The sequence below is a fragment of the Scyliorhinus canicula genome, chromosome 22 (assembly GCF_902713615.1).
Source record: "Scyliorhinus canicula chromosome 22, sScyCan1.1, whole genome shotgun sequence".
Lineage (NCBI taxonomy): Eukaryota > Metazoa > Chordata > Chondrichthyes > Carcharhiniformes > Scyliorhinidae > Scyliorhinus > Scyliorhinus canicula.
This window is the reverse complement of record NC_052167.1, coordinates 15,710,041-15,736,102: the sequence shown is the minus strand read 5'-3', so window position 1 is coordinate 15,736,102 and position 26,062 is coordinate 15,710,041. Positions and strand designations below refer to the sequence as shown.

The 26,062-nt window shown below is 40.0% G+C and overlaps 1 protein-coding gene and 1 non-coding gene across 11 annotated transcripts in view; both read right to left on the bottom strand.

Annotated features, from left to right (window-relative positions):
• LOC119956026 (adenosine kinase-like) overlaps positions 1 to 26,062 on the bottom strand; it is a 264,496-nt gene that overhangs the window by 233,106 nt on the left and 5,328 nt on the right. For 8 of the 10 annotated variants that reach the window (XM_038782747.1, XM_038782748.1, XM_038782753.1 and 5 more), the window contains exon 2: positions 4,437 to 4,511. In XM_038782747.1, the coding sequence (XP_038638675.1) occupies positions 4,437 to 4,511 (75 nt within the window). Of the gene's footprint in view, positions 1 to 4,436; positions 4,512 to 9,738; positions 9,762 to 10,345; positions 10,507 to 26,062 lie in introns of those variants that run through there. The other 2 variants (XM_038782751.1, XM_038782752.1) reach the window with 2 other exon arrangements.
• Positions 2,543 to 2,615, bottom strand: trnaf-gaa. The gene has a single exon. It is a non-coding gene; the product is annotated as a tRNA-Phe (tRNA).

The following is a 26,062-nucleotide window of genomic DNA, read 5'->3' as shown; positions in this document are numbered from 1 at the left end:
TAACTTTTCTAATGCATTAGCAGCATCCCATTTCCAGGACAACTGACCCGTAAAAATTATTCACTTATGGAAAAGCATTGGCATTCAAATTCATTCTGTTGCAGTTCAGTTCTCAGAATGCATGAAATGATGCAAGCTGTCATACATTGAAGTCAAAAATTTGTCTTTCAGTTGATGTAATAAATTAGGGACTGATCAGGTAAATGGAGAAGATTCCATGTCACTACTCAAAGAGGGAAGTTCTCATGACTCTCTGTAGGGCCTTATGTGCAAACTTGCTTGCATTGCCTAAAGAAACGGACAGAAATTGGGGCGTGTTTCCGGGGGGGGGGGGGGGGGGGGGGGGGGGGGGGGGGGGGAGAGAGAGGAGGAGGAGGAAGAGAGACGGAGCAGCAAGGAAGATGGCTAGTGGGAGATCAGAGGTGTCAGAAAAAGAGTCAAAATTGTACTGGAGGAATATGGAGACAAAAATGGGGAAAGAGGAGGCATGAAAGGAGAGATGAAAAAAAAGATTAAAAGATATGAATGATATTGTAAGCTAGATTCCAGGAGCTTCATTGTTCAATGTGACATTTTTCAGCTCAAATTTTTACACCTCCCTTCGGGAAGATTTGACAGTTATGTAAAACCACAAAAACAGAGCATGTGCCAATTCAGAAATAGAATTATAACTTATGCTACCAAAAATACTTTGGAAATAAGTTTTTAGCACAAGTCAGGACACCACAAGGAAATGAGTAAGATTTCCATGGTCAGCCCTTCCAAAACACCATATTACCAATTCATGAATTATGTTCCATGTAATTTTACATAAAAATTAAGGTTTAAATTGTTGAATCCTTCCTTTAGTTCCAATTTTTGTTTCATTACAAATCATATTCTAATTTATAATAATTACCATAATCAAAATGGGCATTTAAGCAGTGGACTTAAGCTGAGACAGCCTGTTAGCCAGGACAGTGTGTCCCAGGATTTGTTCTTTTTGGAGAGGAGAATACAGACTGCCGTGGAATGTTAAGAACCAGCTTTGGAGGAAGTTGGTTCAATTGGCTGGGTGGCAACTGGTGGATTGGCCAGGAAAAGTATTCTTTGTGCCCAATTCTTTTTTTTAACCAATTAAGGGGCAATTTAGCATGGACAATTCACCTACCTTGCACATCTTTGCATTGTGGTGACACAGGGAGAATGTGCAAACTCCACATGGACAGTGACCTGGGGTCAGGATCAAACCCGTGTCCTCGGAGCTGCGATGCAGCAGTCCTACCCACTGCGCCACCGTGCTGACTGGCCAGGGACAGTGTTCTAGCTGACAAAAGTCAGTGATTGGTTCCTACCCGAGGCTTCAGAGAGCTGGTGAGAAGTGATTAGACCTTGAAAGAAGAAAGAGCTCTCTTTCTGCTTAAGTAAAGGACTGTTTTATTGTTCTAAAAGCAGCGAGTGCCTGGCACATCTTTACTATATAGTTGAAATGATCTTGAATCTACAAAGACAGTAAGCAGCCTTGCCAGAGAAAACCCTTTCAAGTTAGAAAGAAGAAGCATGAATCGAAAGCTTGAACTCCTGGAAGACTTCAACTGCAAACCATCATAGTGCATAAAAGATCTTGAGATCTTCATCTTTCTTCTTTTTTTTTTTTTAATTTAGGGTACCCAATTCATTTTTTCCAATTAAGGGGCAATTTAGCATGGCCAATCCACCTACCCTGGACATCTGTGTGTGGGGGCAAAACACACCCAAACACGGGGAGAATGTGCAAACTCCACATGGAGCCGGGATCGAACCTGGGACCTCGGTGCCATGAGGCAGCAGTGCTAACCAATGCGCCACTGTGCTGCCCTACTTTATCATCTTTCTTCCCTCTCCCCAACCCGTTCCCTCTATGTTGTCTGTGATATATATATATATATATATAATGATATATATTGGGGCGAGTTGGAATTAGATGGTTGGCCAAGAGATATTAGATAGTCAGTTACATTTTTATCCGTTTAATTGTATTACTGTTAAATAATAAGGTTCAGGGCGGCACGGCGGCATTGCTGCCTACAGCGCTGAGGACCCGGGTTCGAATCCCGGCCCTGGGTCACTGTCCGTGAGGAGTTTGCACATTCTCCCCGTGTCTGTGTGGGTTTCACCCCTACAACCCAAAGATGTGCAGGATAAGTGGATTGGCTACGCTAAATTGCCCCTTAATTGGAAAAAAATAATTGGGTACTCTAAATTTATTTTAAGAAAAATAATAAGGTTCATAGAATTTAGTGGCCATTCGGCCCATCAAGTCTGCACCAACCCTTTTAAGAGCATCCTATCCCTGTAACCCGACCTAACCTTTTGGACATTAAGGGGCAATTTAGTATGGCCAATCCACATAACTGCACATCTTTGGACTGTGGGAGAAAACTGGAGGAAACCCACGCAGACACGAGAGAAAATGCAAACTCCACACAAGCAGTCACCAGAGGCCGGAATTGTGAGGCAGCAGTGCTAACCACTGTGCCGCACCTAAAGACAGGAGAGCGAGGAAAGGCAGCGCTCGGCCTGATGCTGAAACCTGGGATTGAACCAGGGACCTTTAGATCTTCAGTCTAATGCTCTCCCAACTGAACTATTTTGGCTACAATCATTTCATGGTCATTATTAAACTTTTAATTCTAGCTATTTTTTCGAGTTTAAATTCCATCACCTGCTGTGGTGAGATTTGAATCTGGGTCCCCAGATAATTAGCCTGGGTTGCTGGATTACTAGTCCAGCGACAATACCACTAGATCACTGCCTCCCCTGAGGGCTACAGTTTATTGGGCTCAGCCAAGGTCCTCAGGTATTTTAAAATAACATCTAATTTCACTTGTGTTGCGCCTCAGGTCAAATGGGAACTGATTGTGCACTAGCCCAGGGGGCCCGTGACAAAATATACAAATTAAGAGAGTTGAGAAAGCATAATAGCAGCAGAAGCATTTGTATATGTTCTTGGATTAGTTTAAATTTTGCTTGTTCCCATTATTCTAGTTTGTACTCAAAGAAATGATGCAGTTCAAAATCACACCACTTCTATGTACAGAAAGTTAGTGTCCAGGTTTGCTTAATTTTCCCAACTTGCTCGACAATAACCAATTTACACTCAAAAATTCAAGATATATAGTCACACTACAATATCTTTTGAATTGTGATAATCAATTTGGTTCAAATAAATAAATACGGAACAAAACAAGAACACATGCATCCTTTATAAATGGTGAATAAATTTTGTAATTTCAATAGTAAAAATAAGGAAACAAAATTTCAGTACAAATATGAACATTTTCATTGGATCATACCAGTGAAATTAGTAAGACCAGAAGAAAAGAGAAATAGTTTAAAGCATAAACGCCAACAGTGCAAAAGGAGTGAAATTCCAAAGTAAAGTATTCTATTGCAATGCTTTGTTTCAACATATCCTACTATTTTTTAGAAAAGCAACCCAATAGCTGTCTTTTTGCATTTATGAGGGCTTTCCTGGACAGGAATGTGAACTGCATTGCTCAAGTAAACTAGATTAACTCAATTATTGCTGCAAAGTTTTGAACTGAAATTTCACTGAAATTTTTGCAGAAGCTACAATTTCTTGGTAATGCTACATTTCCTACTGAATTTGGCTCCCGTCACATTTTTTGAATATTTTTAAGGCATAGCTCGTTAGATTCTTGATAAGCAAGGTTATCAGGACTGTGGAGTTGAGGTTACATTCAAATCTTATTGAATGGTTAAAAAGGTTCAAACAGTCGACTCCTCTTAATTAACATGTTTGTATTTGATTTTAAAAGCCAGGATGAATCATGACAATTCTATTCTGCTTTATTGGTTTCTTTCACTATACAACAAGGAAATAATTATAAAGATATCCTGTAGTACTACTCGCAAAATTTTGGATGAAATGTTGCTTCATAAGCATATGTATTTATCTGTGTAATATGCAACATATTAGGTAAGGTGGAGAGCATAGGAAGTTTTTCTGTTGATGGGAAGTTCTCTCTACATTCAAAAGGAATAGGTTTCATCCATGGAGCCTGCTTTAGTGCAATATACAATTTTTAATTATTTCCACATTCACTCTGCAGGTTCTAGGTTCTATTATATTTCTGTCTCAAAATTCAACTGTAGTCCATATCACTCTTTTGACATCATCCACTGTTAGACGTTTAGCTGCTCTTGTATAAAGAATCAAAGATTCTGCTCCTTTTCACCAACACCTTTATTTCACTTTAACAGACTGTGCAACAAAATTCTATCATCACATCACCTGACACTAAGGCGACCTGAAGCCCCTTTGCAGATCAGTGTCAATTATTGGATACTTAACAGAAATAAGACAACTAATTGGAATGTCTCTTACCCATCACTTAACATCCACAAATGTTATTATTGACTCAAAATATAATCAATGTATCTTGGAAACTTACTTGTCAAGGAAATCCTTGTCTACGACAGCACAGATGTCAAGAAGGGGGTTTCCCATTCCAAATAGCACATTTTGTCTGAAAACAATGCACAATATCATGATAAGTTTGCTGTCACAGTACAGTGGAACTTGTAACTTTTCCTAAAAATCAGAATAGAAAACCATGACAAGTGCTAGGATTCCCAGTTTTATTTTTTGAAAGGCTTGAAAATATAAATCAGGAAACACTTTCACTGGAAGCACACACAGGGAACTGACTCTGAAGAAAACCTCATCACAATTCATCATTTTACACTTACTAATTGGAGAAAAAAAGCCCTTAGGAGTAATCAGTGTTAAAGTGAATACACTGGTTTTAGGATGCTACAAGCAATCTCATTTCAACCATGTTAATCATAATAAATATTCATAATTCTGCATTCCACTAGTTTTGGCAGCTTAATTCCATGCAATTTCTAACTGAATTGGTTGGTATGGATCCCTCTCATTTCGGCCATCAGATCAGCAAGACAAAGCACTTAAAAATAGTTCGCATTCACACTGGGAAATAGTATCCAGCAATGAAGGTCAGGAAAAATTAAATAAAAGAAAAAAACATTAGCAAGTGAAACCATGAATAAACTTCTTCCAATTGTAGCTGAAAATGTTTGATTCAGAGGAATATTTAACAGATATAGAAATATGTGTCATGAATACATAGAACATAGAACAGTACAGCACAGAACAGGCCCTTCGGCCCTCAATGTTGTGCCGAGCCATGATCACCCTACTCAAACCCACGTATCCCCCCTATACCCGTAACCCAACAACCCCCCCCCCTAACCTTACTTTTATTAGGACACTACGGGCAATTTAGCATGGCCATTCGACCTAACCCGCACATCTTTGGACTGTGGGAGGAAACCGGAGCACCCGGAGGAAACCCACGCACACAGGGGGAGGACGTGCAGACTCCACACAGACAGTGACCCAGCCGGGAATCGAACCTGGGACCCTGGAGCTGTGAAGCATTTATGCTAACCACCATGCTACCCTGCTGCCCTCATACAGGTTCATGTAAATCCCTTTGACATTTTCTTTTAGCTCCATCACACTGTGTACATTACCTTTGCACAAACTCTTTCACTGACTATTACGGAAATCATCCAGAGAACCCTACAGTGCAGGAGGAGCCCATCGAGTCTTTACAGACCCTCCGAAAGAGCAGCCTACCTCGGCCCACACATACCTGTCCTATTCCCATAACCCCACCCAACCTGCACATCTTTGGCCACAAAGGGGCAAGTTTAATAAGAATAACAATAGTCTTTACTGTTACAGGTACACTTACATATACTGCAATGAAGTTATTGTGAAAAGCCCCTAGTCGCCACATTCCAGCACCTGTTCGGGTACACAGGGGGAGAATTCAGAATGTCCAAATTACCTAACTGCAAGTTTTTTGGGACCTGTTGGAGGAAACCAGAGCACACGGAGGAAACCCATGCAGACACGGGGAGAATGTGCAAACTCCACATAGACAGCAGAGTCTGGAATTAAACCTGGGTCCCTAGCGCTGGCACCGTGAGGCAGTAGTGCTAATCACTGTGCCACCATGAATCCGAACCAGACATTAACCAAATAAGATTGTTCCATTTTGCTACAAAGTCAATTTCGTGCAAAAGCAATACAGTCTTCTTCATTAAACTGTGCCAAGTAGACTTTGAATCACGACTTACATTTTTGTTTGTGGAGGATGTTGTGCAACTGTCACACGTGGATTGTAGAAAATGGGATTAATTTGGTATGAACTGAAAACATTTAATTTCAAATTTAGGTCAGTGCATTTTTGAAAAGTGTAAGTCTAATGTTCCAATGAAAAGTTAGGGTAAAAACCGCAGACAGATGGAACGGTCATAAACTAAAAAGCTGATACATACAATGAAGCGTTAATTCAGAGAAATGTTCAAGAATTTGCAGCTCCCTATATAATAACAATATTAGCACTACTAGAGTACACACACCAATTAACAGTCCTTGTGCAAATTAGACACTACAAGCAAAGGTACGGCAAAATAAAATAAAGAATCTTCATGTGTTTGGAACTTTATTTTCTTACTTACATAGCAGTTTTATATTATTAGTTTTAGCTGGTTGCTCCTTTCCATTGCAAGTGAAGTCCCACAGTGGACTTAAACATATAAAGTAGACATAAGCTCCAGTGCAGTCTAAGTATCCATTGTCAGAGGTGATATCATTTAGATAGGACATCAAATCAAACTCCTGCCAGAGATGGTACTAAACTTAGCCTTTCATTTTCAGGGTCTCCCTTTGAGTCCAAAATGTGCCCAACTATTCAGGAGCATATCCATGACCTATAAGCCAGGTCAGATGAGTGATGAAAACACATTTACTTGCCTTGACACTTGGAGCTGCAACGGAAGGAAGCAAAATTAAAAGAGGCAAGAGAAAAAGAGGAAAATGGAAGGAGTAAAAGACAGAATGAGAAAGAATGACCGAGAGCAAGAGAGACAGAGAAAATAAGGGAAAGAGACAAGATTGTTAGAGTGGAGAGAGAAAGATACAATAGTAAGCTAAAGAGAAAATAAAGACAGAGAATGGCTTCCCACCTTGCACTCCGTAAAAAATTAAAAACTTCCCCAGAACTTTGCAACCTATATTGTAAGGTTTTGTGCATAAACAGAGATTTATGATTTGATTTAATCACATATGATTACGGATTGTGCGGTGATGCAGGACATTTGGGGGGCAGCCCGGTGGCACAGTGCTTACCACTGCTATCTATGGCGCTGAGGACCCGGGTTCGATCCTGGCCCACTGTCTGTGTGAGGTTTGCACATTCTCCCTGTGTCTGCGTGAGTTTCACCCCCACAATCCAAAGATGTTCACGTTAGGTGGATTGGCCACATTAAATTGCCCCATAATTACAGAAAAGTAATTGGGTACCTCCCAAGTTTGAAAAGAAAAAATGCAAGACATTTGATTCATGCCTGTTCAACAAAACCTTTGTAAGTATACATTGAAACAACAGGCCCCAGATGGTCAACAAGTTCGCATTAGTGTTTTGACAGGAACTATCTCAGTCTGAATGTCTTGTTCACAATAAGAAACATATCTGGACATAATGAATTATCAAGGTCAGCACAGATGACTAGAGATCTATAAAGATCTTGAGCTTTCATTTACAATTTCTTAGAGTGTGACAAGAAAAAAAGGGACTGATGAAGGTTAAGATTCTCATCGGAGGAAAAGTGGGATAATTATGTTTATTTTTTTTGTACAACTGCAGCTTAGACATAACTATCAAAAAACTTTAAACACAATGAAAAGATTTAAGTTGCAAACCATAGTTGCCGTTAGTTTTAAATTCTCTTCTAGCTTCCTAACTCTCACCACGCACTGTTTACGGACCTACATTCACTCACCATTAGGAGATGTATGGAAATGACTTTACATTGGTCTGTTGCCTCTCGAATCTGGAGTGTTGTATGGCATTTGACCAATATACAAATTAGGTCAGGAGCGGACTGTGTTGGGAATTGAAAAGGAGACCAATATCCCATCGCTTCATGGTACGTGACATTATATCATTGCTCAGCTTTGTTCTTGAGTAAAGTAGAATTTGGGATTTGGACACTCAACAGAAAAACTCATTATGAATACATATTACTCTCCATCTTTCTCAGGAACACCTTTTGCTCCAGGTATTAATCTGTGAACCCAAATTAGAATTGAAGTGTTTGAAAAATTGATCAAGCTTCCTCAACAGTCTCCAATCTTTAAAATTGAAGTCATGCTTGGAGAGAAAGAAACAGGTCTCGTTCTTTGAACCCTTTTATAAAGCTATGAACTTATTTTTTTGGCAATCTACTGTATACACAAAGTTAGATGGAGCTCTATTACCACAATTAATGATACTGTGGAATTATCATAAAACAGATAATAATTTGACTGTCAGTAACTGCCAGAACATCAAACTTAAAGACGGAGGAGTCACTGCTCACATCAGCTCCACAGCAGGTGCTATTTAAAACTATATGTAAATACATCGGAGTAATTTAAATCTGGCAATATCATTGCAAGGGGCATACAATTTATGCAAAGCATTCAAGCTTTGCTGTTGTAGAACAAGACATCAACTTTACAAATACACTATCATTCCTATATCCAGTTTCTCCACATATTTTTATTTTAGCTGACTGGTAGAGGAATCATGATGCTATTGTTCCACTGACAACACAATGCCAAATCTAGTGTAAGCCTCGAAACCAACTATTACATTTTGCAAATATGCAATTATTTAGATAAACACTGCTTTTATGTAATTGTTTTAATATTTATCAGTCAACTGTTTCACTAAAAATCCAATAAACTGCTCTTAAACATAATAATCTAATAATCTTTCTTAGTGTCACAAATAGGCTTACATTAACACTGCACTGAAGTTACTGTGAAATCCCCTAGTCACCACACTCCGGCACCTGTTTGGGTACACTGAGGGAGAATTCAGGATGTCCAATTTACCTAACATTATACATATTCCAAAATCCACAGCCATCCAAATCGATATATATTTTTTTTAACTATTGAACATTCAATAAGAAGCTGATCTTTAAAATTGTACCAGTTTTCTTGACACTGTGCGATTTTTAAAAGTAATACCAGCTGCAAAAATGAATGGCATTTATCCCTTAGTGGTAGCTGGAAAGTATCTGAGATGGGTCCTAGAACCCAAAGGCATAGAGTTGAATTACCAAAATATAGCTCAAAAGCAACTGCACCCCGCACACTGGACACGAGATTGCCAGTCTTCCCACAGGGCAAATTCCCAATCCTGCCATCGTGGATACCAGAGTGCCTGATTAGCTACCGTTTCTTTAAAGAAAGCGTTCGGCAAATTATAATTTTTACGCTAAGATATCCTCCTTTAAACTATTTCCTGCATTGTTGAAAAATAAAAAATCGTACAAGAGGAAGGAAACAATTTAATGTTGGTCAACATTGCTGTCCTTCAAATCGCACACTTCACATAACAGTTAAATATAACGTAACACTTAAAAATTGCTGTCTGGATCCCTTCCATACCAAACGTGACTGACAGCGTGAAGGTTGGATTTTAAACTTCGGAAAACATGAAATAATCAGCTTTAAAAACATGACATACTGCACGTGATATAACTTCGCGGGGAAATGGGGGTAAAGACGGAAAGACATTCGAAAAGCAAAACCATAAGCAGAATCGAGAAGAGTTCACGGTAATGAGGAAACATTTAATGTTTCTAGGACACAGCTAACTATTGTACCTAACCATGCAACTTCGGCATTGGGTCCCGTTTTAAGCAGGCAATTTGCAAGAGCGTGGTCAAAAGAGTTGATGATTCAAGCGCTGATGTAGAATGATTCCACCCTCAAAAGGGAGGTGCACTGAGCAGCAAACCCTGCCGAACTTGGGAGGTGTTATTTCCCCTGTGGAGAGATCACTTGTGAAGTTGTGAATTTGAAGAGCGCGCAGCGAAACCCAATCCCTCTACCCACATGGAGAAGAGTAGCGTAGGGTGGTTGACACATATAGAATTTTCAATGATTTTCATCATGGTCTGTCACTGTCAGTACGCAAAGGGATCGTTCCTCTGTGCAACAGGTGCTTCAAGTCATACATCCCGAAAATGCCTGGCACGAGACTGCGCATAAAATACGCCTGCTATGGTTGCTGCAACATTTGATCAAGTGTGTGTCTCCTACTTGCTATCCGCTTCATCCACTAACTGCATTCACAGCAACTGACAGCGGCTGCAACTGCAAACACTCAAAGAGGGGGAAAAGGGCCACAAGACATTCAAAAGAAAATACTGTAAAATAAATGCAACACCGACCAAATTAATTACACGCACGTAATTAAGGATGATTTACCTCAAGCACATCATGGTTGATCAAATTGCCGGATGCGGGATAAAAAAAACACCCTGAATGAACCTCACGCCTCCTGTTTGCGATTCAAGCTCGTGTGTCTCAGCAAACTGACATCCGTGAAATGTATCAAACTAACCTGGAACCGGAAACCCCGCCTCCGCCGCTGTCCATTCATCCGCACCCTCCATTCACAACACCGCAGGCTCCTGACAGCAACTGGATTGACGGGGCCCCCGGCCAATCCACTCCGCATCCCCCCAAACATTTTCCACTTGAGCTCCTCAATGATTTGGGTTTGTTTGCAGCTTTTTTCAAAAAAAACAACCTTCTCGCAAGCCCGATCGAATTAAACGTTGCCTCACATAAAAGCTTGGAAACACCCAGATGACAAAAAAAGCTGCCGTTCTGCTCATTAAAATTTGACGGAAAATTCTTCATTTCAGCTATCTCACCCGCGGCTATGCTGCCCTGTGGCCTCTCAAACCATTGAACGGTAAACCCTTTTACAACTTTCACACAAATGGGACATTTGCAGGCGAGAGCATTGAAAGCCTCCGGGGTATTTGGAGAGGGGTTTCAATACACTCACCAACCGGAAAAAATAAAAATTACCAGCGCGGAAACATGTTTACATTATAGAACCGCGAATGTCAGTGTTTCCAAGGTCCTTATGTCAGCAAGAATGGGCATCAGCATGAAAATATTCTTTACAATCTTGTGTAAACATTTATACAAATCTTCCCAAATCCTCTAATCCCTTCTCCCCGCGAGCACGGCAACTACAGATTTGACAGTAGAGTTCAACATGGGGCAATTCATGCTTTTACATCAGAGCATAACATAAAAACTCGGAACAGGTGTAGGCATTTCAGCCCCTCGAGCTGCTCTGCCATTCAATACAATCATGGCTGATTTCATCTCTGCCTCAACTCCACTTTTCTTCCCGTTCTCCATAACCTTTCATCAGAGAATCCCTACATACAGAAGGAGGCCATTCAGCCCATCAAGTCTGCACCAACCCTATGAAAGACCACCCTACTTAGGCCCAATCCACCTAACCAGCACATCTTTGGACTGGGAGGAAACTGGAGCACCGGGAGGGAGAAAGTACAAACTCCACACACAGTACCCCAAGGCCGGAATTGAACCCGGATCCCTGGCGCTGTGAGGCGGGAGTGCAAACCACTGTGCCACCAAGCTAATTAAAAATCTGTCTAACTGCTCAAATTTACTCAATGACCTGGTATCCACTGCATTCTGGGATAGTGAATTCCAGATTCACGAAGAGAAGCAATTTCTCCTCATTTCTATTTTAAATCTGCTACCCCTTATTCTAAAACGTTGACCTTGTTCTAGAACATCCATTAATGGGAAATGCCGCTTTACATCTACTTTGGCAATGCCCTTTATCATCTTATATTCTTCAATTCGATCGCCTCTCATTCTTCTGAACTCTAAAGGGGAAAGGCCTAACGTGTTCAATCTCCATAAGTCAACCCCCTGAGTTTTACAGCACAGAAATAGGCCTTTTGGCCCATCTCGTTTGTGTAGGCCATCGAGCACCTATCTATTCTCATCCCATTTTCAAACACTTGGTCCGTAGCCTTGGAATCAACCTGGAATCAATCTAGTAAGCCTCCTCTGAACTGCCTCCAATGCAATGCAACTACACCCCTCCTCAAGAAGGGGACCAAAACTGTCCACAATACTCCAGGTATGATCTCACTAATGCTTTGTATAGTTGCAGCAACCTTTCCCTACTCTACACTCTATTCCTTTAGCAATAATTAGCAAAATTCCATTTGCCTTACTTATTACCTGCTGTACCGACATACTAGTTTTCTGCAATTCAAGCACGAAGACACCCAAATCCCGATGCACCAAAGCACTCTGAAGTTTCTCTTGAACGGTTGTTTTATCGCATGAATAAAAGTTGATGATGCTAGCAGATGCTAGAACAAAACACTAATACTGCAATTGTATTGTCACTGTTGTACAGATCCAAAGGCCTATTTGTTGATTAAAGCAGAGTCACGTCAGACCTCGAAGGAGGCCTATTACTGGTTTGAATTTGTACAAGGATACACTATGATTTTACAGTGCTGCTCTAAAGGCACTGTAATGTTTCATTTAGAAATAACATATGCATACTGATCCATAAAGGACCCAGATTGTAAAAATGCTTAATTTTCATACATCATACGCAAACATTTGTAACATGTTGTTTGCACATTCATTTATGCTACCTTTGCAAGAAGCACTGTAATATAAATGAGGTGACATTTGCTTTTGAGTTGCTGGAACATTTACATATGAACCTTTACAGGTACAAGCTTTATGTAACATATGTGCACACTCAAAAAGCTGTTAGGTATTTCTCACCACTATCCCCCAACATCAGGTGTGTGAACGAATGGCACCAATTTCTGCCACTGAACTCTGGGTACACAATAATTAAATTGAATTATTTGGCTACGAACGGCCAGGATCAAAGTTTTCCTAACTGCCTTTTAATAACATTAGTACCTAATGAAAAAAGCAAAAATAAAGCAAATTTAAGAAGTGCTTTTTCTCGTAAATAAAAAATAAATAATCTTTATTGTCATAAATAGGCTTACATTAACACTGCAATTAAGTTACTGTGACAAGCCCCTAGTCGCCACATTCTGGCACCTGTTCGGGTACACAGGGAGAATTCAGAGTTCCCAGCTGTTACGGGAACTGAACCCGCAATGTTGGCTTTGTTCTGCATCACAAACCAGCTGTCTAGCCCACTGAGCTAAACCAGCCCCGATTAATGTGCTACAGCATGTAATTTATTTCTGAAATACATGGGGCATCTTGAGATGTTGAAAAACAAGTCCTGACCAAATAACACTTACATGGCCCTCCGAAAATAAACATGTACATTTATGCCACTGTTCCATGCCTGTGAGTCAGACATCAATATTTTTTGATGGGATGTGAAGGTGGCACAGTGATTAGTACTGCTGCCTCACAGTGCCAGGGACCCGGGTTTGATTCCGCCAGCCCAAAGGTGTGCAGGTTAGGTGGATTGTCCTTTGCTTAAAACCCTATTTTCGATATCAGTAAAATCAGTGACTGAAGGATAAAATGATTAATTAATTATTTTCAGAAACAATTATGATTTGTGGGGACAATGTATATACAAACATCCTATAGAATACTAACTGTGATCTGACAACCTAGATTTGAGTTCTCAAACTATTTATTTAACATTGCAACTCCTATCAGCACCACCTAGTGTATCACAAGGAGAACAGCAATTTAGACATTTTATTATGAGATTTTCCAATATAAAAACTTAGGACTTTTAATTGGAACACACAATTTAAAAATTAGACATTTCTGTTTATTCGAACAGCTACTCTCACTTTCTCCACAGAATGTGCTTCTGGTCTGGTTTGTTCTTCAACTGCAGGCCCAGGTTTAAGTAAGTGTCTGGGACTAGTAGGCACCCCCTGATTTCTCTTTGAAATTGATAAAAATTGAAGACAATGCTGCTTAAACAACATCGGTACATTACTCTGCTGTTGAAAAATTTGTAACCACATGACCCTGACTGAGATCATCAAAATTGTATTTGGTATTGGTATCAGAGAATTTGGAACAGAGGTAGATAAATGGAGTTGAGGTTCCGATCAACCATGCTCTAATTGAATTGTAACAAAATCAAGGAATTGAATGCCCTACTGTTTCTATGTAAGTTATTTTCCCCTAACTGCCCTTTAAGGGGAAAAGCACAACTGTACCTCCAATATGAAGAAAGCAAAATAGTTCCCACAGTGGAAAGGAAAGTCTCATTTATTTCCAGGAATAAAAAATAAAAAAGCTTCTTCCACTGCCCTGAGCATGTCTCTTTCAAACCTTTCCAAATCCTTTCAGCTGCCAGATGCACCATGAGCAAGACCATGGAAGAAGTACCAGTCTAAATACAATTCTCACACCAAGCATCAAAATTCAAACTTGGCTGAAGTGTAAAAAATGAAAGTGAGTCACTTTCTTGCAAACCCCTGAACAAAGCAGCTGCCAATTTGCAGAGAATTATTTCAACATTTTGTGTCTAATTGACACGAGGTGTTTCTCGTGGAAAAGATTCTGGAGGAAGGAACAGAATACTGGTCTTAAAACACAAAATACGCTAAATACAACTCCACGTTCACACATGAATGTTAAGAGCTGTGATTCAGACCCACAACTGGCCATTGGATCACAGGCACACCACATCGTGTGCTATTAAATCAAAGAACTTCCCCAAGTTACAAAGAGTACACAACCAAAACCAATTCTTGGTTCAACCAAATTAATTTCCTCTACTTTGTTCCCCCACCAAGAGATCAGTTACTGGAATCATCACGATCTCAACTCTGCTTTTTGAAACAGAGGATCAGGAATTGTCCATTTAGTCCCTGAAGACTGTTCCGGCATTCAGTGAGATCATGGTTAAGCTGTCATCTTACTCCATATACTTCATTTTACTCCAGATCTCTGAACACCTTTGGTTAACCAAAATTTATCAATCTCAGATTGATAAATAACAATTGATCTTGCATCAATTACCATTTGTGAAAGAGACTTCCAAACTTCTACCAGTCTTCCATAATTTATGAGCATACCCTTACAGTCTTGGGCAGGATACAAGCTTTGACAACTATTAGATGCTCCAACTCTTATCAACTTTGGCAGCTTTATTGCTTCCTTAGTTTCATCCATTAACTCACAGTCGGTGTCTTCCCTGATCTTTCAGCTTATACTTCTTCTACTCTCCAAATGCATTGTCCAATGTTCTATTCGGTTTGGTCCTTACCATTCTCATTATTTTGTAAACAAACTCCAGTTCTTACTCCGAACATTTCCTACAACTCCTTATCCCTTTTCACCTTTCCTACCTTAGAATCATATCATATTATCTGTTTTACTTCATCTTTTTTACCGTTTCCAACTTTGATGGCATCTAGCACTGTGAGCCTGGCCCCTTCATCATGGCAACTGAAAATAAATTTCCATTCATTCCATCTTAAGGAACACTATGGATGAATAAACAGATACAGTCAAAACTGAAACCAAAGCAAACTAAGTACATAGATAATACAATAAAGGATGTCAAAAGAGCTATTAAAGAAGTTATAGCAAAAAAAATCAGGAAAGCAAAGAGGAAGGTGAACTTAAATGATCAAGGAGTATAAAATATGAAGTACTCTGCAGACACATTAATAACGAAAGAAAAATTAAAATAGGGTATGCTCACTGAAGGATATACAAGATAAACTCTCAGATAATGGCCAAATTTACTTGAATTATTTGAAGATATAATAGAAAGACTAGACAAGGGTAATGCAGTAGCAAATATTGTTATGGGCCAGGATTTAGAGAACCCCAAAGTAACATGGTGTTCACCTGATCCACAACTTTTAATAGATTGTGGTATGGGGAGCACACAACCCACTGTACAGGTGTGGTACAGCAGAAATGGAAAAGTATTTTATAAAAGCAAAACAATGTTTATTCTATGAACTCAAATTAACCTTTTTAAAACATAGTGAACATCTTAGCAACCATTAATTCAAATACAACCCCCAAAGAATAACTAGTCTTTACTCAACAGTAAGTAATCTTTTCAGCTTTCCTTTTAACATCCATAAGACTTAAAACACCTTTTCCCAGAAGCACATCAGGTTAAAGTCACTACTATTATTAGTTTTAAATCACCAGGAACAATTTACAGTCTTTAGATTAGAGAGAGAGAGATTCATACACCTTCTGGCTGTGACTGCAGCTATCCAGCTCTGAAAACGAAACTAAAACACACCCTGCAGCAAACAGCCTAAAACGAAAGTAAAAAGCTGACAGCCCAGCTCCACCCACACTCTGACATCACTGATAAACACACATTTCTTAAAGGTACATTTCTTAAGCATCCATTTCTTAAAGGTACTCTCACATGACAATATATTTGGATTTTCAACAGGCCTTTGCTGAGGTGCTACCAAGTAGGCACCAGGGGGCAAAAAAACAATGTACAACCAGCAGGCTATTAAAGAAAAAAAAAGAGGCACGGGTAGCTACTCAGGCTGATAAAAGGCAGTGTAAGGATCCTCCTGTTTAAACCCTGTTTTCCCTGTGTATTCCCTTTATTTTCTTTTGCTTTGGCTCTTATAATTTTTGTACCTTGACAATTAATGGGACTTTAAGATTGACTTTACCTTTAATTAAAATAAACAAATCTCCAGCAGGATGCCTGTTTGGTCTGATATCAGTGATGACTCATCTTGATGGACTTGACTGTCAGCCAATGAACTGTTTACTTTGCCAGGCTCTTAACAGATACTCTATACGGATTGGTGCTGACCGTTCCGGAATATTCTGCCAAGGGCAGGAAGGCGTCATCTGGTTTTTAGTTTTGTTTTGAACAAGGTGAAGGAGGCTCTTTTGTGTTTCTCACTGAGAGGATAGATCGCCCTTAGGCGCCCATTTGGAGACTCAGTAAAGCTGGAGGACACTCTAGCGAGTTTGGAAACCAAGTAAGAGTACAATCCAGGCTGAGAACGAAGTGGGGGGGGGGGCAAAGAAAATATTAAGGAGATCCAGACAACTTACCAGCTGCAGGCCTGGTCAGTTGATTAAAAACCATTTTAAACTCTCGTGTGGAGAACTCTGTTCTTATTTCAGACAAGCTGCTGGTCATTCTGGTGAAGCTGGAAACAATTAAGAATTAAACAAGCCTAAGGCTGTTCTTGTGAGTAAAGGGCCAGGTTAATAAAAATGAAATGACTCCCCAGAGGAAATCCTACAGCCTGGAAGTTCTGACTGAATGTTTACTGCCGGAAGATCCTCACTAGCAATCCAACTGGTGGTTTCAACGCTCCGCATCCTGGGAAGATAGCCGGCTACAATGATTTAATTCTCAGCAGCAAGGACACCTTCTCCCTTTTTTCTATTTTTATCCCTACCCTGTGTGTATATGTCTTGTGTGTGGCTGGGTAGAGGGTAGGATGGTAAAAGGGGGGAGTAATATATTAGCTGGTCACTATTTCATTACAGTTATTGAATATTTCAACTTTGTCCCCGTTTTAAATAAACAGTTACTGTGTTCAACTTTCAAAACAGTTGAGCAGTCAAGAGGCCAAAGATTCCACAAATTTTATACAAATTATTTGTTAATTCACTTGTGTTGGAACTCCAGGGACTGTGGGATTGAAATCGATTGCGCACTAGCCCAGGGCGTCACAACAGTAGGAAGTAGTATTCCAGTATTGGTGCTGCTATCACTGTTAACTTTAATTGCTTTGCTCTTGAGAACCAGATATGCATTTTAAAAATATGTGGACCAAATTAGATTCAATACTGAGGAAGAATGTAACAAAATACAACAAACATAAAATAAACTTGCAGAACGAAAGACAGATGTTTACTGCCGGAAGATCCTCGTGAGCAATCCAACTGGTGGTTTCAACGCTCCACGTCCTGGGAAGATAGCCAGCTACAGTTATTTAATTCTCAGCAACAAGGACACTTTCTCCCTTTTTTCTATTTTTATCTCTTCCATTTTACCCCTTCCCGAGTTGTACATTCTAATACTAGAAATAAAAGTTTAAAAAGGGGTTATTCTTATTATCTGCAATAAGCATTGGGCTTGGAGCAGAATTTATGATCATGCTTTGCCGTGTTCTGCTACACGATGTATACAGTTATCCATTAATGGACAGCCAACTGGCTACACACAATCTAAAAATGTACCACCCTGGAATTGACACCAACCCTCTATATACGAACCAATGAAATGCATTTCTGAGAACTCAAAGAGTTAAAATAAACATGGAAACTCAAACTTCTAATAGTTTTCAAATATGGCTGCATTTTGGGAGACTGTGATATAATATTTGCATGCCATTAAAAAGGTAGAATTAAACATGGACTGTCATAGAGATTTCACATTTTAATGGGCAAAGATATCACGCTGTCCTAATGCGAAAGATAGTTAATTGGGTGGATCCCAGACCAGGCCCCTACTGTGGATTGGATACTGGACAGAATTTTAATTTTGTAAGACTGAGGGGAAAGGGATACCACGCTCCGGGAGAGAATGCATGAAGAAATAGAGATATGGAATATTAAAATAAAAACTTTATTACTGACAGTATTAAAATCTTTAACATCACACTAGAAAATAGCTTAACAATACAACAACAGTGAATACTGCTATCTTTATTCCACAAACCTGCCTCCTATCCACTGACTCTATCTACACCTCCAGCTGCCTGGGGAAAGCAGAAGCATAATCAAAGACTCCTCCCACCGGTTTACTCGCTCTTCCAACTTCCTCCATCAGGCAGGAGAATCAAAAGACTGAGAATACGCGCGAAGAGACTCAAAAACAGCTTCTTCCTCGCTGATACCAAACTCCTAAACGATACTCTTATGGGCTGACCTGATTAATACTACACTCCTGTATGCTTCACCCAATGCCGGTGTCTTATGTATTTACATTGTGGACCTTGTGTTGCCCTTTTATGTATTTTCTTTTTCTTTTTTTTTCTTTCATGTACTTAATGATCTGTTTGCACTGCCCGCAGAAAAATACTTTTCACTGTACCTCGGTTACCCAGAATTTGTCTGCTAAATCAGAGGGCAGGTGTAGGGAGGGTCACGGAGCGATCGATCGAGGCATTTGTATGACAAAATGGCCTCCTCTGCACTGTAAATTCTATGTTCTATGTTATATTCTAAGTCTGACCATTTTGTTTTCTTCTTTCTGCATCAATTCCATGATTCCTTCTGTCAGCTATTTTTGCTTGAAACTCTTTGCTTTTGACCTCTTCACAGAATTAGTACAGAGCAAATAGTTGAACAGAGGTTATACAATATACATGAGCAGATTGCCTTTTATTGGCCCTTCCATCGTTAGACATAATTCTGAAATTAATATATTTGAGCCCATGTTTTCTCAACATAAATATATTATGCTGTACACCCTTAATGCAGAAGTGCAGTTTGATTATTAAACACAAACTAAATTTCTACAGAAGCCAGGTGGTTACCAGGTACTGAGCTCCACAGAATCCCTACCGTGCAGGAGGTGGCCATTTGGTACATCGAGTCTGCACCGACTGTTTAAAAGAGCACTAAACCTAGGACCACTCACTACCCTACCCCCTTATCATTGATCATGGCTAATTCATATAACCTGCGCATCTTTGGGCACTAAGGAGCAATGTAGCATCAAGGCAGGCCCTGGGTTCATTGGTGGGCCCGTGTCACCGCCGCACTCAGTGTGGTGGAGGATTCGGGCCCAGAGGACTCCGAAGACTGTCAGCCACCCCGTGTCGGGGGTGGAGGGTGCACATGAGGCTCTCTGCAATGGGGTGCAGGGCTCACTCGTGCCTGACACTGTGTCACCCCTTACCCCCTCTGGGAGACTCCCGTAATCTGCCACATCATAATTGAAGGGTCTTTTGTTTTTCTGCCTCCGTAGGTAGTGCAAGCAGTGTCCTATTGGGCAATCCCCACCACCCTCCTTTCCCCGCTCTTCCCACCACGCCCCCTTCCTTTCCCTTCTGTTGATACAAAGGCGAGGGTTTCTGGTTTCTCCAGTGCAAAGTTTAGTGCTTGTACCATTGTTTTTTGTACAACTGTGTTGTGAACTGTTTTAATAATCAAAGTATCCTACCCTCCTCCCCGTACGTTGGTACTGAGGGGAGGGTACCCTGTTTCTCCAACACAAAATTAGTGTTTGTACCGTTTGGCCTTGTATATATTTTTTACTATTTAAAATAAAGAGATGGCCAATCCATATCTTTTTTCATTGGCTGTAAAACACAGACATCCGGTGGCTGTGAAAAGCTCTATACAAAGGCAAGTCTTTCTTTTGATTCCTGCAGTTTTAACAGGTCATTCACGTAATGTTATCTCACTATTTACTCATTTTTGCACCTTTTCAGTTTCCCATTTCCCTGTTTCCCAGTTGCCATTTTCCTTTTCAGACTTTTTCTCTGAACATTGTTTATCATTTTTTGAAAGCTGCCCTGCTTTCTGATTAACCATTTCTCATTTCAGACTTTGTCTCTGCACGGATTCTTTGGATTTTCGGTTAATTATTTACCATCCCTCAATCGTTTTGTGGAAATATCTCCATGTTTTAACAGAATTTCTGCTCAGCACCAGCATGAGCGTCGCATTAAATAAAATAAACATTACAGGCGGGGTTTTTGACGCAACCCACCGTACTATTGGTCGTCGGCGGGATCTTCTCGTTCCGCCGTGGTCAACAGGTCGTCAATGAAAGCATCGCTCATTGCTGCGAAACCTACGGTGGGGTGCACCATCGGCAGGACCAGAAGAACCCGCCAGCATCAACTCCTAGAAAATCCTGCCCGTACATGCTTACTTGACAGAGGAAAAAAATTGTGTTTGCTACTGGGTTTTACAACAGAGAAATGGGGCCTCAGAAGCACAACAGTTGAGAATGTTATAATATAAACTGGGGAAGAAAAAAAATAATGATTTTTTAAAAATCATCTCCGAGCTCCTAACCTAGAATACCACACAATTCCATAAGTGTTCTTGGTTGTATAATATTTGTCTTATTTTCAAACACTTTTAGAATACATATCAGTTCAACATGTACAGATTCTGATCAAAATACACAAGACAATCTACCATAGATGAAATGTAATGTGAAGTACAGTAAATATTGTCTGTTGGAGCAGATAACTCAATAAATTAGCTTGATGCAGGGCAATTCAGTGGTGCAGTGGTCAGCACTGCTGTCTCACGGCACCAAGGTCCCAGGCTCGATCCTGGCACCGGGTCACTGTCCGTGTGGAGATTGGAAAAAATTAATTGGGTACTCTAAATTTAAATAAATACATAAATAAATTAGCTTGATGCATTGATGGATCAGCCTCAGCTTTTACCGTTATTCAACATGCTCAGAGTTCTTGCTGCTGATGTGGACAACGGCAAAGTGTGCAGGTTGGATGAATTAGACTATATCACCTTGGTACAAGAAGCCATTCAAGTGGGGGAAGTGATAAGGACTGTGGTAGTGATAGGGGACGGTATAGTCAGAGGGATAGATACTGCTCCCAGGATGAGCAATCAGGAGTTGAGAAAGTTGTGTTGCTTTTCCAGTGCCAGGGTTAAAGGCACCTTCTTGTGACTGGAGGAGTGCTTCAAGTGGGGCAGGGAAAGGTCCAACTGTCATCGCCAACATCGCAGCCAATGAGAAATTAAGTATGTTGAAAGTGTTTGAGAATCTAGGGCACTAATTAAGAAGTAAAACCTCTAAGGCAATGATCTCTGGTTGACTACCCAAGCCATGTGCAAATTGGCACAGGGTCAAGTAGATCAGAGATTTGAATGCATAGCTCAGTGTTGTGCATGACTCATGACAGGGCATTGGGAGAGAAGGAGATGTTCCATTGGGAAGGGCACCACCTAAACTGGCCTGTGACGTGTCACAGATAGATAACTAGGACTGTAGATAGGGCCTTAAACTAAAGAGTGGGATGTTGGATTCAAGAGGGGAAATTTATAAATCTAAAGAAAAAAGCTACAAAGCACTGCAGCTTTGTATTTGAGTTAAGATATGAAACAAAAAGCTCAATGGTTATAGTGCAGTGAATAATGTTAAAACCATGAAAAATGTAAAAAGTTAAAATTATAGGTATTTTATCTGAAGCGTAAAGCATTCTTCATAAGAAGATAGGTGAATTACTCGTACAAATAGAGTTAAATGGGTTTGATCTAATAACCATTACAGAAAATTGGTTGCATGGTAACTAAGGTTGGAACTAAATATTCCAGGATATTTGATGTTTTGAAAAAAGAAAATGTAAAAGGAGCATAAGTAACATGAGAATAGCGGCCGACATGAGGACAATAGTGATGAAGAATCTTGGCATGGAAGAATCTTGGCATGGCAGACTAGGAAGTTGAATCAGTATGGTAGAGATAAGAAATAATAAGGATCAGAAAACACTGGTGGATGTTGTTTATTGACCCCCGAGCAGAAACTGTATTGTTAGAAAGAATATTGAACATGGAACAAGAGGAAATTGTAACAAAGACAATGCAAAATCAATAGGGACTTTAATTTTCACAGACTTAAGTAGTTTGGAGGACGAGTTCATGAACGCGTTTCCTCGAACAATATGTCATGGAACCAACGAGGAAGAGGCTATTTAAGATATTTTTTGTAGAATGGGGCAGGATTAATTAGTAATCTCATAGTAATGGATCCCCTGGAAATGAGTGATCATAATATGAAAAATGACATGTTAGACCAGGGGTGGGCAAACTTTTCCGTGCAAGGGCCACATTCAGAAATTCACAATTTTAAAGGGCCGCATAGTATATTAAGTAAAATAATTACTTCACCCGGTTATGATTCTGGGCGCCTCATATAGAACATAGAACAGTACAGCACAGAACAGGCCCTTCGGCCCACGACGTTGTGCCGAGCAATGATCACCCTACTCAAGTCAACGTATCCACCCTATACCAGTAAGTAACCCAACAGCCCCCCCCATTAACCGTAAAAAAATAATTAAAAATTAAAAAAAAAAAAAAAAACAATTTTTTAATGACTTGGTTGGCCGCATAAAGACCTTTGGCGGGCCGCATGCGGCCCGTGGGCCATAGTTTGCCCACCCGTGTTAGACATTTAGCTGCTGTTGTATAGAGTCAAAGGTGTTGCTCCTTTTCACCAACACCTTTATTTCACTTTAACAGACTCTGCACAAAACTCTAACATCACATCAGCTGACACAAAGCCTGAAGCCCCTTTAGATATCAGTGTCAATTATTGGATACTTAACATAAATGAGACAACTAATTTGAATGTCTCTTAACCCATTATTTAACATGACATTCACCTGGAGTTTAATAGTCACACAAAAATCCAAAACTAGAGTGTGGAACTTAAATAAAGTCAATTACATAGATTTGAAGGGCAAGTGGGCTGGGATAGATTGGGAAATTGGATAAAAAGTATGATGGTCGATGAACAATGGCAAACATTTTACAAATAATTCCCTGAATCTATATTCTATTGGAAAAACAAAAATTCCCTGGGGAAAGAGATTGAGGACAGCATTGGTAAAAGAGGTTTATAATACCAGCTAGAGTAGTAAACCTGCGAACAGGGAGAGTTTGCGATACCAGTAAAGGATCACCAAAGAAATGATAAGGGGGAGGGAGGGAAAATAGAATGCGAGAGTAAATCAGCTAAAAATATAAAAAGATTGCAAGAGCTTCTCCAATTATGTAAAATAAAAATAATCAAAGTTAACCTTGAAAGTTAAGACAGGAGAAATTATAATGGAAAATAAGGAAATGGCAAAGATATTAACGAATCAAGGAACAATTACAGAATTGTAAATATTTTGCAGAAAACAGTGGTAATACACAGCCATGGTGTGCATTCTTGCTATTATTTTCAAACACTCTTAGAATACACAGATATGTTGGTTAACTTTTCAGGGGTAGACCTTTCAGGCAAATTCTAAGTATCTACCTATTTTCATTTCAGATGTTATCACTGGGCATTGCTAACATTTTGTTTTTCCTTGCAACTTTGTAAACAGATATTTTCTTCTATGTTAGTCCAGATTACAGCCTGATACAGAAACAGGGATGAAATCCTCAGCATTATTCTTCATGGATTCAGGCTTTATATTCAAAATATTGCAAATGTCAACCAACAACAATGCCTTTGACCAATTACAACTTAACCTGGTATCTCGCACCAAAACTTGGCCCAGCTTTTGTGGTTAGCAAGGCAAGGCCAGTGACTTTGAAAAAAGATGGTCACAAAAATCGAACAATCTCTGTCTTCTGAAGTCTTGGCCATTGACATTATTAGCTTTTCAGGGCCACTGGGGGCAGTTAGCAGTAATTATGAAGTTTATATTTGAAAATGAAATGAAATGAAAATCGCTTATTGTCACGAGTATGCTTCAATGAATTTACTGTGAAAAGCCCCTAGTTGCCACATTCCGGCGCCTGTCCGGGGAGGCTGGTGCGGGAATTGAACCGTGCTGCTGGCCTGCTTTAAAAGCCAGCGATTTAGCCCAGTAAGCTAAACCAGCCCCTGCTTTCCATTTCATTCAGCAAAGTATAACTTTTTCAAGGTTTTTTTTATAATGGGCCAAAAGCACAGAGTGGACGTCCTCAATTGATTGACACAACAACGCACCCTCTGGAGAAGAGTAGGATTGCTGACAGCAATTTCTGAATTTCTACCTTTTTGATTGCATGTACAAACCTTTGATGTTGCTGTCAGTTTCAGTGGAGTAATGATGGTTAAACGCTGAAAGTTTTGCTCACATCATCACTGCAAAGTCTAGACCATTAGGTTTGCTTTTTTTAAAAAACAGACAAATTAAATGGAATTCAGCACAAACACGCTAATGGGCCATCTCTTTCAAAAGGAACTTTAAACTGATTCTGTACTAACAAGAGCATATGCGCTGTACTTCAGTGACCTGGGTTTAGTCTAATATAACAAGGTACATAATTATAGTGTATATGTTAGAAATCAAGAGACCTGGTTTAGCCGAGAACCCGGGTTCGATCCCGGCCCCGGGCTACTCTCAGTGTGGGGTGTGCGCATTCTCCCCATGTCTGCATGGCTCTCACCCCCACAACACAAAAAGATGTGCAAAGGTAAGTGAATTAGTCACGCTAAATTGCCCCTTAATTGGAAAAAAAAAAGAATTGGATACTCTAAATTTATATTTTTTTTAAAAAAGAGGCCTAGATTAAAATCTCCAGAATGAGCATTCAAATCCCATTATAACAGTCTGAAAATTGGAAATTTAGAAGCAAAAGGCTGGTATTAGTTCAAGAGACCATAACATTATTTGAGTGCTATAATAACCCAGCTGGCTCACTAATGCCCTTAAATCTGCCTTCTTTACTCTGTTTGGCCTCACATGATTCAGTCCTATGCCAGTGTGGTTCTCTGAACTGCCCTCTGAAGTAATCCAGCTTCTCAGATCAACAAGGTCCTCACAATAAATTCCAGCCTTGTTTTCTTTCTTTACAAAGAGAGATAATACTTGGACCAGAAGTATTGTATCCACTTGAATTTGTCTTTCATTCCACTTTTCTTCTTGTCTGCTTTTACTCACAGCTGTTTTTCAGTCCAGCTTTGTGTTATACAGTTGAGATATTACAGTTAACCAGAGAAAAAGACAGCATGAGCACAAACTTAGCACGCAACACAACAATGTCCAATAAACATGCTTCAAACCTCTTCCTCCTTCAATGATCCTCACATCTAAAGTTCTGAATGCCATTATCAGAAAAGGAAGCACATAGTAGAACAATATTAATCAGAAAGTCTGAAGTTGAATTTGCCATTGGTGCTCATTATCAGACCTGTTTGGCTAGCACAAAGATATTGCAATTGACTTCCATGGGTTAGGCAAGTTAAACTTTGGCAAGCATTCTGCCACAAAGCACCAACCAACCACCCTCCTGAACGCGCTTTTCAGACAAAGATTTGAACTTTGCTGTGATACTTGCATGCAGTTAGTCTGCCCACTGTTCAAACCCATTCGACACAATGAGCATACCGCCAGCAGAAATCACAGCAGAATCGGGGGCAGCAGGGTAGCATGGTGGTTAGCATAAATGCTTCACAGCTCCAGGGTCCCAGGTTCGATTCCCGGCTGGGTCACTGTCTGTGTG